The following is a 14,425-nucleotide window of genomic DNA, read 5'->3' as shown; positions in this document are numbered from 1 at the left end:
AAAAAAAAAAAAAAAGCCACATCTTTTCCAAGTAGGCTGTGGTACACATTTCCATACAGACAAATACAATGCAGCACAGAAGGCAAAGAGCTTTTGAACAACCTTTTGAAACAACTTCCTTTTGCAAGCTACTAGACCACTATAGTTACTATTTAGTTTATCCACAAGTAAAAAAATGAGTGCAGATATAGTACTCAAACCCTCTAAAGACACATTACTCAGTTTAGGAAGCACTGTGATCCTTTCACTAGGCAGACCTATGTGTAAGTTGCTTAAGACAAACACACCCCTGGGATAAATTCTTTCCTCCAGCATTCAAATGCTACACCAGTTTGTTCACGGTTCTGTATTACTTAACAAAACAAAGGACACAGGGAAAAGGTCTAAGCTGTATTCTAGAAATATAAAGACATCCAGAAAGCTAATATGTTCTCTCACACTTGAATTACTTCTCTCATACGTACAAAGGTTTACCACAAAAAATGAGGTGTAATTAGTCCTTGGGAGATTGCCCATGCAGCATTTCTCCCACACCATATACTGTTTGCAGCCTACAATCACCTAACAATGATACTACAAGTAAACACTGGAAGTTGAAAATGGGACTAAAGAAATGGTGCTACCTTCAAGTTGTGAAGAAGACAAACAAATTTACAATTTGAGTTGTCAGGTCAACTCAGCAGGAAGAACTTTCTGACTCCAAACTGATGAGCAGATACAGTTTCATAAAGATGAAGGTAAATTTTATGGAGGTAAAGAAGGTGATAGCAAGCAAACAAAACAGAAGACATTAATGAAAACCACATCCTCTTTTTGTAGTGTGAATACTTTTTACTCAAAGATGATGAGAGTAAATCCAAAACAAAGCTGCATGAAGACTCTCATGTCAATAGTTTTATATCCTGCTCTTCTGCCCATACCAGCTTGTCTGTGGATGGGGCTCAGAACATTTAGGCTATGGTTTGGAGAAATCTAGCCAAGGACAAGCAGCTCTAAGGATTGCAGAATATCTGACCCTGTCCATGCCTCAAGCTTCAAGGGTACTTGGCCTCAAAAATGACCAATGCACTTAAGCAAAGCTCAAACAAAAGCTGTAATAAAGTATAGGCTTGAGGGCTGACAAAGTGAATGAGTAATGCCTTGACTTTGAACAGGCTGGCAGAAGGGACTTCTAAAAGATGGAGAACAAAACTCTAGAATGTTACCATATAATTGACACAGAGAATGCTGCACCATGAAGGTCGGCAGCAGCTTAGTTAAAACTGACAATAAGGCTTGTCATACCTAGGGGCTTTTTGCCTCAAACTACCGCCACTTTTGTAAATAACTCAGTTTAATCCTTTAATCCTGCATGCACACACTCACACACGCTGTTTCAAGGAGTGAAAAAACAATAGCAAAACAACAGTGGGTTTGATTTTACATACATGTATATAGGTTTGAGAACGTACTTAGAGCAATGGCATTATTTTGACAAAAGATACTAGCTGCATTTAAACATTTCACTAGTAGCAAAAATAGGGGGAACTAATTTGCATATATTAATAAACAAATCTCTTGATTATTAGATGGGAGGAAATTATGCAAGAGAACTAGTATTTCTCATCACACTAAAAAAAGCCCAACGTGTGAAGGAAAGTTAAAAGCAAAAAGCTGTTAAATATTGTACAGATTGCCTATAATATTTGGAGTTATGAGTAAACCACTTATTTATTGTTAATGGCTCCTTCCTCTTTAGAGAAGCTGTACATTCATCATTTTGTGGAGCAGATACTTTCCATAGAAATAGAGATAAGGTATTTAACCATTGTATATGCAGTGTAATTGCACATGTATGAATTGCTTCATGACATAACTACAAAATAGCTGGGTTTACTGTTGATCATATAGTATCTAAAGCAATTAGCTACAAGAAGTGATTCACAGCAAATCTAGAACAAATTAACTGATAAGGGAACAGCTGTAGAGAGAAAAAAATGGGAAAAAAAAAAAGAGACATCTGATTCATACAAAGTTTGTTGATAAACACTGTAATAAATAATAAGACATAAATAAATACACCAAGTCCCAGGGAGATTCCACATGTAGCTCAAAAGCTGAATCACAGTGGTTTTTGAAAAGTATATGCAAACATGTACAATACTCACTGGATTTTTGTAACTAAACACTATCTTTGTTCAAGTTTCATTCAGACTCTTCCTAAAACTGAGAACATTGTCATTTAACAATTTAAAGAGTCTTTTATATTGATTTCTACATTTGTTACTTCTAAATTGTAACTTCATTAACTGAGAAAATAGTCATATAAATTGCTGAAAATTTCTGATTTAAATTCTAATTTCCACTGACTATTGTCATGCATTTAATAGAAAGTATTTTTCATGTGGATTTATATCAATGTTTTCACATAAAGTAAAATTATGCATTAGGTCTTTATAACTCAATTATTAATGCTTCTCCTGAATTATGGTGCTCAGTAAACATCAAAGTTTAGAAAGTTATAAATCAATAATGACACACAGACCCTATTCTATGCAAATTTCAATATACCCTCATTTCTAATGATTTGGATTAGATATACTTACACATAAATAATCAGATTTCTCTGTTGCTAAAGTAGTTTCACTTTACATTTAAATATCATGGTTTTAATTACTTAATCTAACATGATGAAAATGGTCCGAGATTAATTTCCTTGTAATGCAATTGGATGAACTAATCAGTAACTTCTTACCTTCATGCTTATATGTCATTTCTTGGCAGCCAGAAAAATACAGGCACACCAAAGCACAGAGGCAGATAAAAAAAGAAAAATATAAAACAAGAAATATGAACTCCATCACACCAGTGAGCAGGCTTTCCTCTATCACAGATACAGCTTATTTATTAAAGTTTAAATAAAGAAACAAATCTGTAGAGTTCTGCAGTTGCCAAATAAAATGGGCAATTATGGCTTATTTTCAAATGAATTACTCCAACAGCCATGGAATCACTGTAACTCCATTCTACAGGTCAAAAATAAACAAAACTCCAAAAAGACTTTCCAGAGTTTCTTGATTATTTCACTTGGTTATTTCGAGATTAGAAAATGCAAAAAGAAAAAAAAAACCAAAAAACAAACACAACCAAAAACAAAACACCAAACCAAGAAATTAAAAAAAAAAACACCCAAAAACAACACCTGTAAAAAAGCACACTTTAAAGAGAAAAGGAAGGTTCACTTTTGGTCCATCTCTTTCCTAATAAGTTCAGTGACATATTAATATATTAAAAGACACAATTAAAAAATCTCTATTAGCTTAGATTGCTTCACTTCAGAGTAAACAATCCTACGGCACCTGACTATACAGAGTCACTGTGATACTCATCGGAGTATCTCACAACCACAGAGGTTATAAAGACCCATCCCGCTACGCTGCTCCTTCCCTTGGGGAACCTGAGCCCATTGCCAGCACTCCTGTGCCCCTTGGTAATTAAAAGCGTGCTCCATCAAAGCTACACTAGCAACAGTAACCTAGTGCACCTACAGAGCCAGAAATAACATAGACATCTAATTGCAAGAAAAAAAAAAATAATAATCCTTGGTATTTTCCAAAGCCTCTGAGCTGATGTTATTTCGGCTCAATCGGGCTGTAAAAGCTGCTGGACTAGCCTGACAGATCATTCACACAAGCTGTCTTAAAGATGGAGAAATGCATGCCATGGATTCTGTTCCAGCTAACAGGAATCGCTGTCAGGAAAACACACATATTCGAACAGAAACACAGACACTGTCCCGTCAGAGTACCTTGAATATTAAGGAATCTGGAGTGTAAAAGTACCCGTTTAGAAGAAGCTGCAACAGTAGATGAAAGTTAAGTCTTCACCCCATGCACCAAGTTCCTGTTTATTAGAACAGAAAAGGAACCTTTCTATACCTTTTAGTCTGAGCTTATCTGACCACATGCATGAGACCTAATTCTCACCAGTTATTTCCTTTTCAACTTTGTCAAGGGAAGTGGGACACAGCTGGAAACAGATCAAACTCCAACAGCCCAGCTTGATGGTTCACTGTGCTAATGCTATTTTTACATTTAATGAAACTTAGAAAAGTAAAGCCAAAGATTTACATCAGTAACTTCTCTGAGTGCTTGGATAGGACAGATACACCCATATTTTCCTCTACTATTATATATAGTTTATCATCTGTGTAATATAAAAATCCTGCACAGATCATAGACAGAAATATGTGCAATGTACATGTCTATATATAAAGCATCTTAGACTGCCTTTATAGTCCATGGAGAGAAATAGGCAATTGTAGGACAAAACTCACAAAGCCTGTTTAGATACCTACTTCCAGAGAACAATCATCACATAATGTTACCATTCTGTCCAGAGTGAGATGTCTATATCTCACCTCTGTTAATGACATCTACCCAAGCATTGCAAATGCGTAGTTAGACGAATTCTGCTGTTTTCATCTGAATTCCTGAGATAGGCTGTAAAAATAGAGAGGATGAAGATGGTACAATCCAAACAGCCCGTCTGAGCAAGCAGCACCCTCTATATAGATTCTTTAAATTTAAAAAATGTTGGAAAACTGTGGGAAACACAGATTTTGAGGATTTTGATCCTCATAAGACACACAGGTGACCTAGAAGGAAACCAGCCTGCATGCCAGCACTGGATTTTTAGAAGCTAACAACAGTATTTAAACTCCAAGTCATATATGCATATACATGTGAATAGTCTACAGGTTTAGAAGATGGCAGGTAATAGGATACTAATAACAACTAGTATAGTATATAAATAGTTTACATAATCCCATTCATCTTTCTCTCACAACTTTCTCCCTCTTTATCACTTGTTTTTGTTTTATAGTCCTGCTTTTCCTTTGAGGAGATAGCATCAAATATACACATATATTTAATTTTATGTCCTGTTTTTAAACTCAGTCTCAACACACAAACTTCAAGTATACTACACCAGAAAAAAACGGTTCAGGATTACTGTAAACATATTCGGCATCTATCAGCCTTCCATTACATAACAGAAAAATGTATGCAAAATTTATAGTTACTTCTGAATGTCTTTTTTCATATGTAAAAGACCCATCATTATTAGAAGCATAATTTGCAGAAGTTACAGCTGAAACAGAGAACCCCAAAGGTTAAATCTTTCAGAATGCATGTATTACAGAATGCAGAGCAATAGAAAAGCACCACCTGGAGGTCACTGGGAATATACTATGCAGAACACGCTGACAACAAGCACCCATTTATGACAAAACGTATCTTAAGCTACCATATAGATGTCATCTCTAGCTTCTTCACTTCCAGTTTTTCCCTTCTTACCCCATTCCCCTCCCCTCAATCTCTCCAGGCTGCTAATGCTCAACATCACAGAAAACACTGTTCAGCAAAATTAATTACTTTAAGCACATTACAAACATTTTTTGTTTCTACAATCTAGATTTTTCTCTTGTACTTTGTATTCTAGAGCAAAACAGTTACTAGAGAAATATAGAATCTTACTATTTATGTATCATATACAGAAATATTTCGCTAACATGACTAGCATGAGTTACAGCTTTCAATTACAATAAACTTGGTATGAGTAGATCAAAGGATGTATTTTCTTTAAAAAGGACTGGATATTTGTCCTTTGAAATGTTAGTTGTTTCAAGTCATTATGTCATTTAGGCCTCAAGACACTTGAATATTTAGGCCACAGTGGCTAAAAGTGTATTTACATTGTTTAAAACAAAACCCAAAAATACACAACTTGTGTGCAGCACAAAACCTGCTGCCCCACAATTATCCTAAGAAAAAGTTAGTAAACGTCCACCAGAGAAAACAGGACAAATAGATGAAATTTCAATTATACGAAATTTTACCATTAACTGAAGTAGAGTTTTAATTGCAAGCACTTTTTGAAACAAGCACTGTTCACAACAACAAAAAAGCATGGAAAACCAAACGTTTGCTCACCTTTGGAGGCTTCAGACTTTTCCTCTTCTGTTTTTTAGACCGCAATAGCCGTTCCCTTTCCTAGAAGAAAAGAGAACATTTTGGTATGGATTTCTTCTAAAACATTTAGATATATCTAACACGAAGAAATATCATTAACATTTTCTTAAAACCTATGTTAAAGCTAACAAAAAGACAATGTCTTTATGCTTTTAAATAATGCCATGTTGATATAACACCATGCTGTACTGCAGCTTTATCCCTTTAGCAAACAAACCTTCAGTCATATACTTTACACACTTGATGGAAAGTTGGCGAGAAAAGGCTTTGTTTAATACTGGGCACAGATATCTGACAGTTCTTTTCACTCTTTTACCAAAAAGCTCACTATGGAAACAGAATTCACATTCTCACTCTGATGTTCAACCATCTTGAAGTAGCACGTTGGTAGCAAAAAGTAAGTCCAGCCTCAGTAATTACAAGTCATTATATCAGGCATACTTTGATATACAAGCATGCATATGCAGATTTAGTGTTACATGTGACTTCTCCTTGTAGGGTAAAAAAAGTCTCAAATCCAAAGGCACTCTCAGTTTGTGTCTTTTTTCTACCATGACTTTGGAATAAGATCACAATTATCTATATCATAACAGGAGGAAGTTGTCACTGGGCAAATGAAGTGTTTATGAACATTTAAGTGCAAGAATACTGCTGTGAATTCCAAAGGAGGAAGCAAAGAAGGTAAAAAATGCAAAGGAACGAGCCAAATAAACCCCAACAATGCAGGAAGCAGGTGATCTGTCTCCTTGCCCTTTTGCTGATTCTTCCCTTAGCTCTGTGTCTTTGCTTGCAGCACCTCTATTTTTAAAATCATGATAGCAGTTCCAAGTGCTTCTCTAGCAGTTATTGCTCACTGCATGGTATTATTCTATTCAGAGTTATTTGGTTTACTTTCAGTTCAGAAACTGGACAAATAGGAAGCTCCCAGTGGAAATAACAATAAATTAATTTATCTTTATCAGAACGTTGTTCCAGGAATGAAGTTTTGGAAAATATGAAATAATTCAGAAAAGCACAACAACTTATATAGCACCTTTAATACATGTGGTTTTCAAAATAAGGAGAAGTAATGCCTGCCAAGGCAGAATGAAGCATGTATTTCAAGCTTCACAATAATGTAATGTAATGTAACGTAACACAATGTATTAAGCTAAAGCTGAAACCACACAGTTGAATCTTACAGTTAGAGAAAAATGCTCTCTCCTCAGGTGCCTACTTAAGGCACAGTCTCTGCTTTAACCTGGGTCTCCTGCATCCCAGGCAGGCGTCCAAACAGTTGGACTTCCCTGAGCAAACACTTCCTCGTCTTCTTATTCCCTTGTATGAAGACTGATCAATTTACTGTCAATAATAAATCAAGCTACCAGAACAATAATAATGTCAATTAAAAAACACCATTTGCTGAATCACTAGCAACTTTTGCAGTCATCTGAGTTTATCTTGACAGCTTTCATTTTAAGAACTGACCAGAACACTGCTGTTGTGGGAGAACTCAAGTTGATACGGTGTCAGCAGCATCAAAGATATCCTACAAACAATACTGTTAATCAATTCAGGCGCAGCCCTATTGCCTAAGACTATTGTTCTTATTTCTGTGTATCATATTGGTCTCAGATGGAGTTAAGCTAATTACTTTTGTATTAATCAAGTATGTGACGTGGGTCATTCTTGATAATTATGATACATTTGTATTCTGTAGCGGTGTGGTTTGAGCCAGAAGAGAGCTAAAAAGCATAATGGAAGTGCAGAATCCCACTGCATTCATATTGAAGGCAAAACATCAATTAGTTTGTACTGCCAACCAAAGCAGTATCCTAGTTAACAATTTCACTTATTTCTGTGAGTGAAGAAGTATCTGTAAATAGGAAACAAAGCAAAAATGAAACCATATTTTTAAATATTTATTTATTTTACTTTCACACTAAACAGAAGTTAATACTAGTTAACCAAAGTCAGGATACAATATATTTTCTCAGATTATTGGCTGAGACAGTAAAAAGAGAGTCCCTTTATATCCACTTTACACTGAAATATGCGGTTGTACCTGCCGTATACTGAGAATTTAATATCATGTCATAGTCCCTGCCTGTACAGTTGTATTTGAAAGGTAAAGCAGCACTGCTCTGTGAATCAGACCCTACATCACAGTGTCTGAGGAACATCCTACTGCTTATAACACTGACACTGGGGAATGAATGCAGACATCAATCTCTGGCACTGATTACAGAGAGAAATCCTGGGTCAAAATCTCAGAGAAACTGCCAAGAATAGAGACAGTGCTCCAGACAGAGCAAGAAATACATCTTGTTGGTTTATGGTTTTGGATCTTCTATTTTTATTTTCAATGCTGTATTGAATTATTTAATTTATTTACACAGAATCATCTTAAATTCATTTTATTATTTTGTAGCAGGCAGTAGTGCCATTTGAGATGCTTTAGAATAGTCTGTCAGATGCTGCTCCAGAAGGGCAGGGGTCTCTCAGCAATGATATGTTGTTTCTGCCAGCACCAGAAGGGTGTATCATACATTGCATTAAATAGCACGAGACAACTCCAACACAACTCAAAACAGTCCCGATCAAACAGTGCAAACATCTATGAGCATCATCTTAAGTGGTCTTAACAGTCAGAGGGTAGCAGCTGTGCAATTCTAATCTTAAAATATTCTGCTCCCTTTGTTTGGATGAATCCTACATGTTTCCCTCCATTTGTTAGAGACAGCTAGTATGGGCAGCTCAGTTAGAGATGCTTAGTTAGATGAAACAAATGCCATCCTGCAAGTTCCTTTCCTTTAGGAGAACTTCTAGATCAGGAAAGTGACTGGGTTTGCACCAGGGTCTACATTCAACACATTTCAGTCATTAAATTTTGAAACGTGTCCTTTCCTGCAAGTTCTTCAGTTGTTGACAGCCAATTTTGTAAGTAAGGTGGATGGACTGATGCACTTATTTTCACAAGCAACTCACAATAGGTAAATATTTTATAATACAGAGATTCATACACATTCCAAAGAAATTAATTCAGTCACTGAGAAATAACAAGAACCCTTTGATGCCAAAGAACTATTTCTGTATCACTGCAACAACTGGAGTTAAAATACTGCTCTCAGATATTTAGTTTTCCTATAGATGTGTGTGCATGCACGTGTGTATACCAGTCATAAGCATTACCACTGTGAGATCATCAATAACATGCTGCTGTTCTTTGACTTGCAGTCTAAGGAATTCAATTTCTTGTTCCTCTCGTGTGCTGCTGAGATCGTTCAAAGATGTGTGCCTCTTCAGTGCTGGTTGTGCAGATAACTTCTCTTTCTACAAAAATTAAAATAAAATTTAAAAAATAAAGAACATTTTCAAGTTCTTTTACTGGAACAGTAGAAAAATTCTGTGTGATGTAGTAATCAAGAATTCTTCAGACTCAACAGTGCATACTCCACTACATCAGGCCTCTTCAGAAAAAAAAAAAAAAAATTAGACATTCTGCATGCCTCAGTGTTAATACCTCACATAAGTTATTTTAAAGAACACAGTCTGGGACAAAATTAGCAGTCAGGTGAACTCAAAGATCTATCATAGTAGAGCCTTTGGCACATGCACTCAAATTCAGTTCTGACTTCTAATCAAGAAAGCAGCATTTATTAAAGCTGACTTTCAGTCATACATTTTTATAGCCTCCAAACACATTTTATCTGTCTGTGATCCTTTCCCTTAATCAGTGCGAACTGATGCAACACAAAGCACATGCCACTCTGAATTTAGAGTACAAATATTCAGTTGAAGTGGATGAATTTAAGACTCAGAAATGTCTGTATTAGAGTGAAAGCCTCACAAGTACTTCCACCTCAAAAGTAACTGTATGCAATGTGCTCTTATAACATGATGTCAGAGATGATTTACTTACCAATTCTACATTTTCCCTTGATAGATTTTTTATTTTCTCTTCCATCCTCTGGATACATTGCAACATATCATCATTTTTTTTGCTCATCCTCTTATTTTTTTCTACCAAAGGCTTCAGTTGACTTTCTGTCTCCCGAGAACGTTTCAGCTGCAAATGGCAAAGAAACAAAGTTACCTGTGTTTTAGTTTATAGTTGCAGAAAAGAAAAAGTATGTTTGTTTTCACTTGCCTTCTTCCTTCATTCAGAAAGTTTAGTTCATTTGTTAAGTATCATTTGATATAGACTACCAATGAACTAAGAACTACAGGAGTCCAAACAAATAAGAAATAGCATTTTTGTACAGTCTACAAAAACACGAACTCCTGACTGGACGTTGCTCTTGGAAAACCCTTATGGTGATTCATAAAAGTGTTTTCTTGATAAACTAATTTTGTTGTATATAAGTTTCTTGTAAGCAACTAGGTCTCTAGGGTAGTCATTTTCACTGTCCCTTAGTAGGAGTAAACTCCTCCTACTCTGCTTTAAAAACCCTATATCTGATGTGTAATTAGAGCAATGAGAGTTAGCTGGAGGGCACAGATTCAATCTCAGCGTTCTGCTGACATTTTCAAGCTGCTCAATTTTGTTCCTGTGGTTTAATGATGTTAGGCAATTATGTGAAGAAAATTACTGCTCTTTCTTGCATTTGCGTTTATTCAATATTTCACTCATTTTATTTCATTAATCCTTGAGCTGTTTTCTTTGTAAAAAAATCTATTTTTTCATATCAAAAGATTTTTCAATTTACTGAGTTTTAACTGTAAATGAGAAAAAGATAATCTTTCTCCTGAGGTAATTTCACTGAGTATTTTGTTTTCTGTTTCATTCTCAGAAGAACCACACAAGCTTACTGATATTATGGATTATTGTCTCACACTATGACAAAACCTTCTCTATATCTTTTCCAAAATATATTTCTTATGCCTCTAGGTCACGCACCAACAGCACTTGACTGAGCCACACATGTCCTCCATCTAGAGGGACATTGAAGGATAGATGTTGCAGTACTTCAGCATTCTTCAGGGATGTTTTGAATGACTTATATCCACAGAAAGGATTAGAAGGCTGAATTACCTTGACTTTATATAATGCACTCTTGAAAAAAGGCAAGATGTCCTTGAGAATATAGAGCAAATTAACTGTAGCAGTAGAAGTGGGGGAAAAAAACCCAAAACTACAAACACTCAGCACCTAGGCAAAGTAGGAAAAATGGAGAAGTGTACGCAGGCTAAAACACATGTTTTCTTACCCCATGATTGTTGACGAGGAATCAATTTTGTCATATGAAAGGGCAGTTTAGGCTATACATCTATTTAAAGAGGAAAGGTTTAAAGAAGACACGATTTTGTTCTCAAAGCATCCAATTTTAGTCTAGCATCGTTCAATTGACTTCACTTATCTATATTCAGCCAAAATGTTAGACAAAAAAATTTCAAAGGTAATCACTAAGAAGACATAAGTAAATTATGTCCTTTTATCTTAAAGCAAAGCCTTCATATCTCAACATGAAGAGGGAAGTCTGACAAAGCAAGGAGGAAGATGCTTCACTCATCCATAGGACTGCCACATGGCAAGAGTGTCCTCCCCTTCTGCCCTTACTATACATAATAGCATTACTTTAGAATCAGATACATAGGTTGCCTGAGGGAAAATTTCTATCCGATTAGAAGGAAAAATCTTTTCTTCTGAAACTAGAAAGAGGGCATTACAAAAGGATATGTAAAAATTTTTATTGTTAAAACTCACCTCCCATTGCAGTCAATGGAGTTTTAATGTTAACTGCAGTACAATCAAGTAGAGATGCAGGCAAATTCATTCTTGAAATTCTTGTCATACCCTTTATTTTGTAAGTTACTATCACTCTCCTAGGATAATTTCACCTACTTAAGAGATTTCCCTTGAGTAATGGCAGATTTTTCATCTCCAGCACAAGAAAGCTTTTTTAATGCCTAGCTAGCATAAGCATGTCACAAAACCAATGTCAAATTTCAAAAGGATTAATAGAGTAATTTAAGTGCACAGATTATGCATGTTTTACTCAACATCATTACACAGTGCCACAGGCAAGCTACCAGTCAATTTCATTATGACCACCTCAAAATAAATTATAAAAGTCTTATTTTTCTGGAACAAGAGATATTCCATCCATGTCTTTTATGTTCACAAAGTGAATTTCTATAGAAATCTATGCTATATTTAGATATCATTGATTGACTTAACCAGAACTAATTTGTAAATTATTTATAACACTGACTTTCCAACATTAAATCTTTTGCCATAAAGATGCCCTCCCAGTCACCATCTGTGTTATTACTAATTAATTTACCAGTTCATTTCTTTCATCTGCTAAGAGAGTATTTCTGTCTTCCAGCTTCCTTATTACAGCATTCAGTTCAGCGATTTTTAACTGAAATCTCCGCATATCTCGTTCATCCAAATGCTGCTCCTTTACATCAAAAACATATAGAGATATAAAATTACCTTTTAAAAAATACTTTATTATCCATAAATTTAATATCATGGTTTAACAAGTGGATTGTGTAAATTTAAAATAGACTCTTTACAACAATATCTGGAAAACTTATTTTAATTAACTGAAACAGTGAACAATAGCATCCTCTGGAAATGCTACATGATATACTACATGAAAAGTATCTACTTATGAAACATATGTAAAAGTTAAGACAATTAAAATATAAAAACCATTTTTTAAAGTTAGATAAATAATATTTCACCTATTACTGGTTACTTCTCACGAGATTTATTACTATCAGCTAAAAGTAAAAAAATCTAGTGCATAGGAGAGATTAAAACTATATGGCACAGTTTCTGAAATTATAGTATCTATTTGCTATTGGTTAAAATAGGTCTTAAAGTTCTGAAATAAATAGCTAAGAAAATAGTGGGGTTCACAGCTGAAGCTCACAATGTAAATTCTAGAAGTTCTACATCCACATATTTCTCAACTTTCTTTGAAATTCAAGAGATCCAAGGAGTTTCTAAATCACCAATCACCATCACAGTGCAGTGCAGAGCTATTTACTGTGAATTAGTCCTTCTAGTATTTTAAAAATAGCCACAAAACCAATGTGAGCATCCAAGCAGCAATTATCCTGTGTTGAACATTTGAAGAAAACACAATTTTCTTACCGGGCTTCCCATCAGTTCAGTGATATCCCCCACTCCTGCAGGAAGTTCTCTCTTAGGGCTACTGTGGTATCGTTCTGCTTCCTTCACCTGGACAAGCTGTTCATCCAAAGCCTCTTTCTGAAGGAGCAGTTTCTGTGTATGGCCTGCCTGGACACCAAGGTCTTTCTCCAGAGCCAGAATCACTCTGTCTTTGCCTTTTATCTCATCCATCTGGAAGGAAATAAAGCAATGATGTTTCTGTAACATCTCCAAGTGTTCACTGCATGCATATCTACAAATTTGCAAAAACAAAGTTCTGTTTCTTCCAGAACTATACCAGCATCCAAACTGTGGTTGCTAAAAAAAAAAAAAAAAGGATGCATCTCCTCTGAAGCCTCTTCCCCTCCTTGTAAAAAAGTTTCAGCCTTCACTTCATCATGAGTTTTCTCAGTGAAGTCTCAACTCAAGAGACAAAAACAGATGCAAACATACACTGAAACAGAATACACAGCCACTGAAATGATCCACTTCATGTGAGGATACACAATTCTATAACCAGAAGGAAAAAATCTTCCTTCACTACATTTCAGAGAAGACACAGGGCTAGTACAAGATAAGACAAATGCACTCTTTAAAACTCACCTGGTCTTTGTTTTAAAGCTTGAGCCATACACATTCGCCCCATGTTGACTCTCCTTTTTTTTAGTGAAAAGCACATGTGGTGAATCTCTTCACAGACATTTAAAATTAAGTAGCATATACACGCACAAACATTTAAACTTAAAATCACAAGCATACCTATGTATTTTATGTGACCTTGTTATAAGATTCAAACGAGGACTAGTCTTTGTATAGAAGGAAAAAAAGCAAATGCACACAGAGCATTAGAATAAAGGGTAGGAAGAAATAGTTCTTAAACGCCATCTATGGTTACTGAACTGTGTTGTTCATACATCTCCATACCAAATAAAGCATACTGCTAGCAGTGATCTATTGCAGCTCTCATAGGATTTGTCCCTCACAGCATCAGTGTTAAATTCACTTTGGTACTATTCCAAATGCTAGAGGAAGTGACAATCTGCCGCAGTTACTATAGAAACAGATTTCTTAACAAGAATGTTAACCATTAACAATATATTTATTCGACCTGTGCTGCATCTCCTTCAGTTTACTAAATTGCTTTCCTGGACAACATAAAATCATGGAATTTTGGAAATAAGGCTACTATAGTCAAATAAAATAATGAAGCTGTTAAATCATACATTTATTCTTTCTTATAGTCCTACAACCACAAAGTGTTTCTTGTCAAGATGCACACACAAAAAAAAAAAAAAAAAAAAAAAAA

At 35.3% G+C, this 14,425-nt stretch overlaps 1 protein-coding gene across 1 annotated transcript in view; it reads right to left on the bottom strand.

Moving 5' to 3' along the window:
- The window catches only part of JAKMIP1 (janus kinase and microtubule interacting protein 1), a 146,676-nt gene that overhangs the window by 49,367 nt on the left and 82,884 nt on the right, over nt 1-14,425 (bottom strand). Inside the window, exons 5-10 of the mRNA XM_026846680.1 lie at nt 13,102-13,311; nt 12,278-12,397; nt 9,913-10,059; nt 9,157-9,323; nt 7,479-7,488; nt 5,973-6,032 (exon numbers count right to left, since the gene is read on the bottom strand). Coding sequence (XP_026702481.1) covers nt 5,973-6,032; nt 7,479-7,488; nt 9,157-9,323; nt 9,913-10,059; nt 12,278-12,397; nt 13,102-13,311 — 714 coding nt within the window. The remainder of the gene's footprint in view (nt 1-5,972; nt 6,033-7,478; nt 7,489-9,156; nt 9,324-9,912; nt 10,060-12,277; nt 12,398-13,101; nt 13,312-14,425) is intronic.

The sequence above is a fragment of the Athene cunicularia genome (genome assembly GCF_003259725.1).
Source record: "Athene cunicularia isolate RWA chromosome 4 unlocalized genomic scaffold, athCun1 chr4_part1, whole genome shotgun sequence".
NCBI lineage: Eukaryota > Metazoa > Chordata > Aves > Strigiformes > Strigidae > Athene > Athene cunicularia.
The sequence above is the reverse complement of the archived record's forward strand: the minus strand, read 5'-3'. Positions and strand labels throughout refer to the sequence as shown.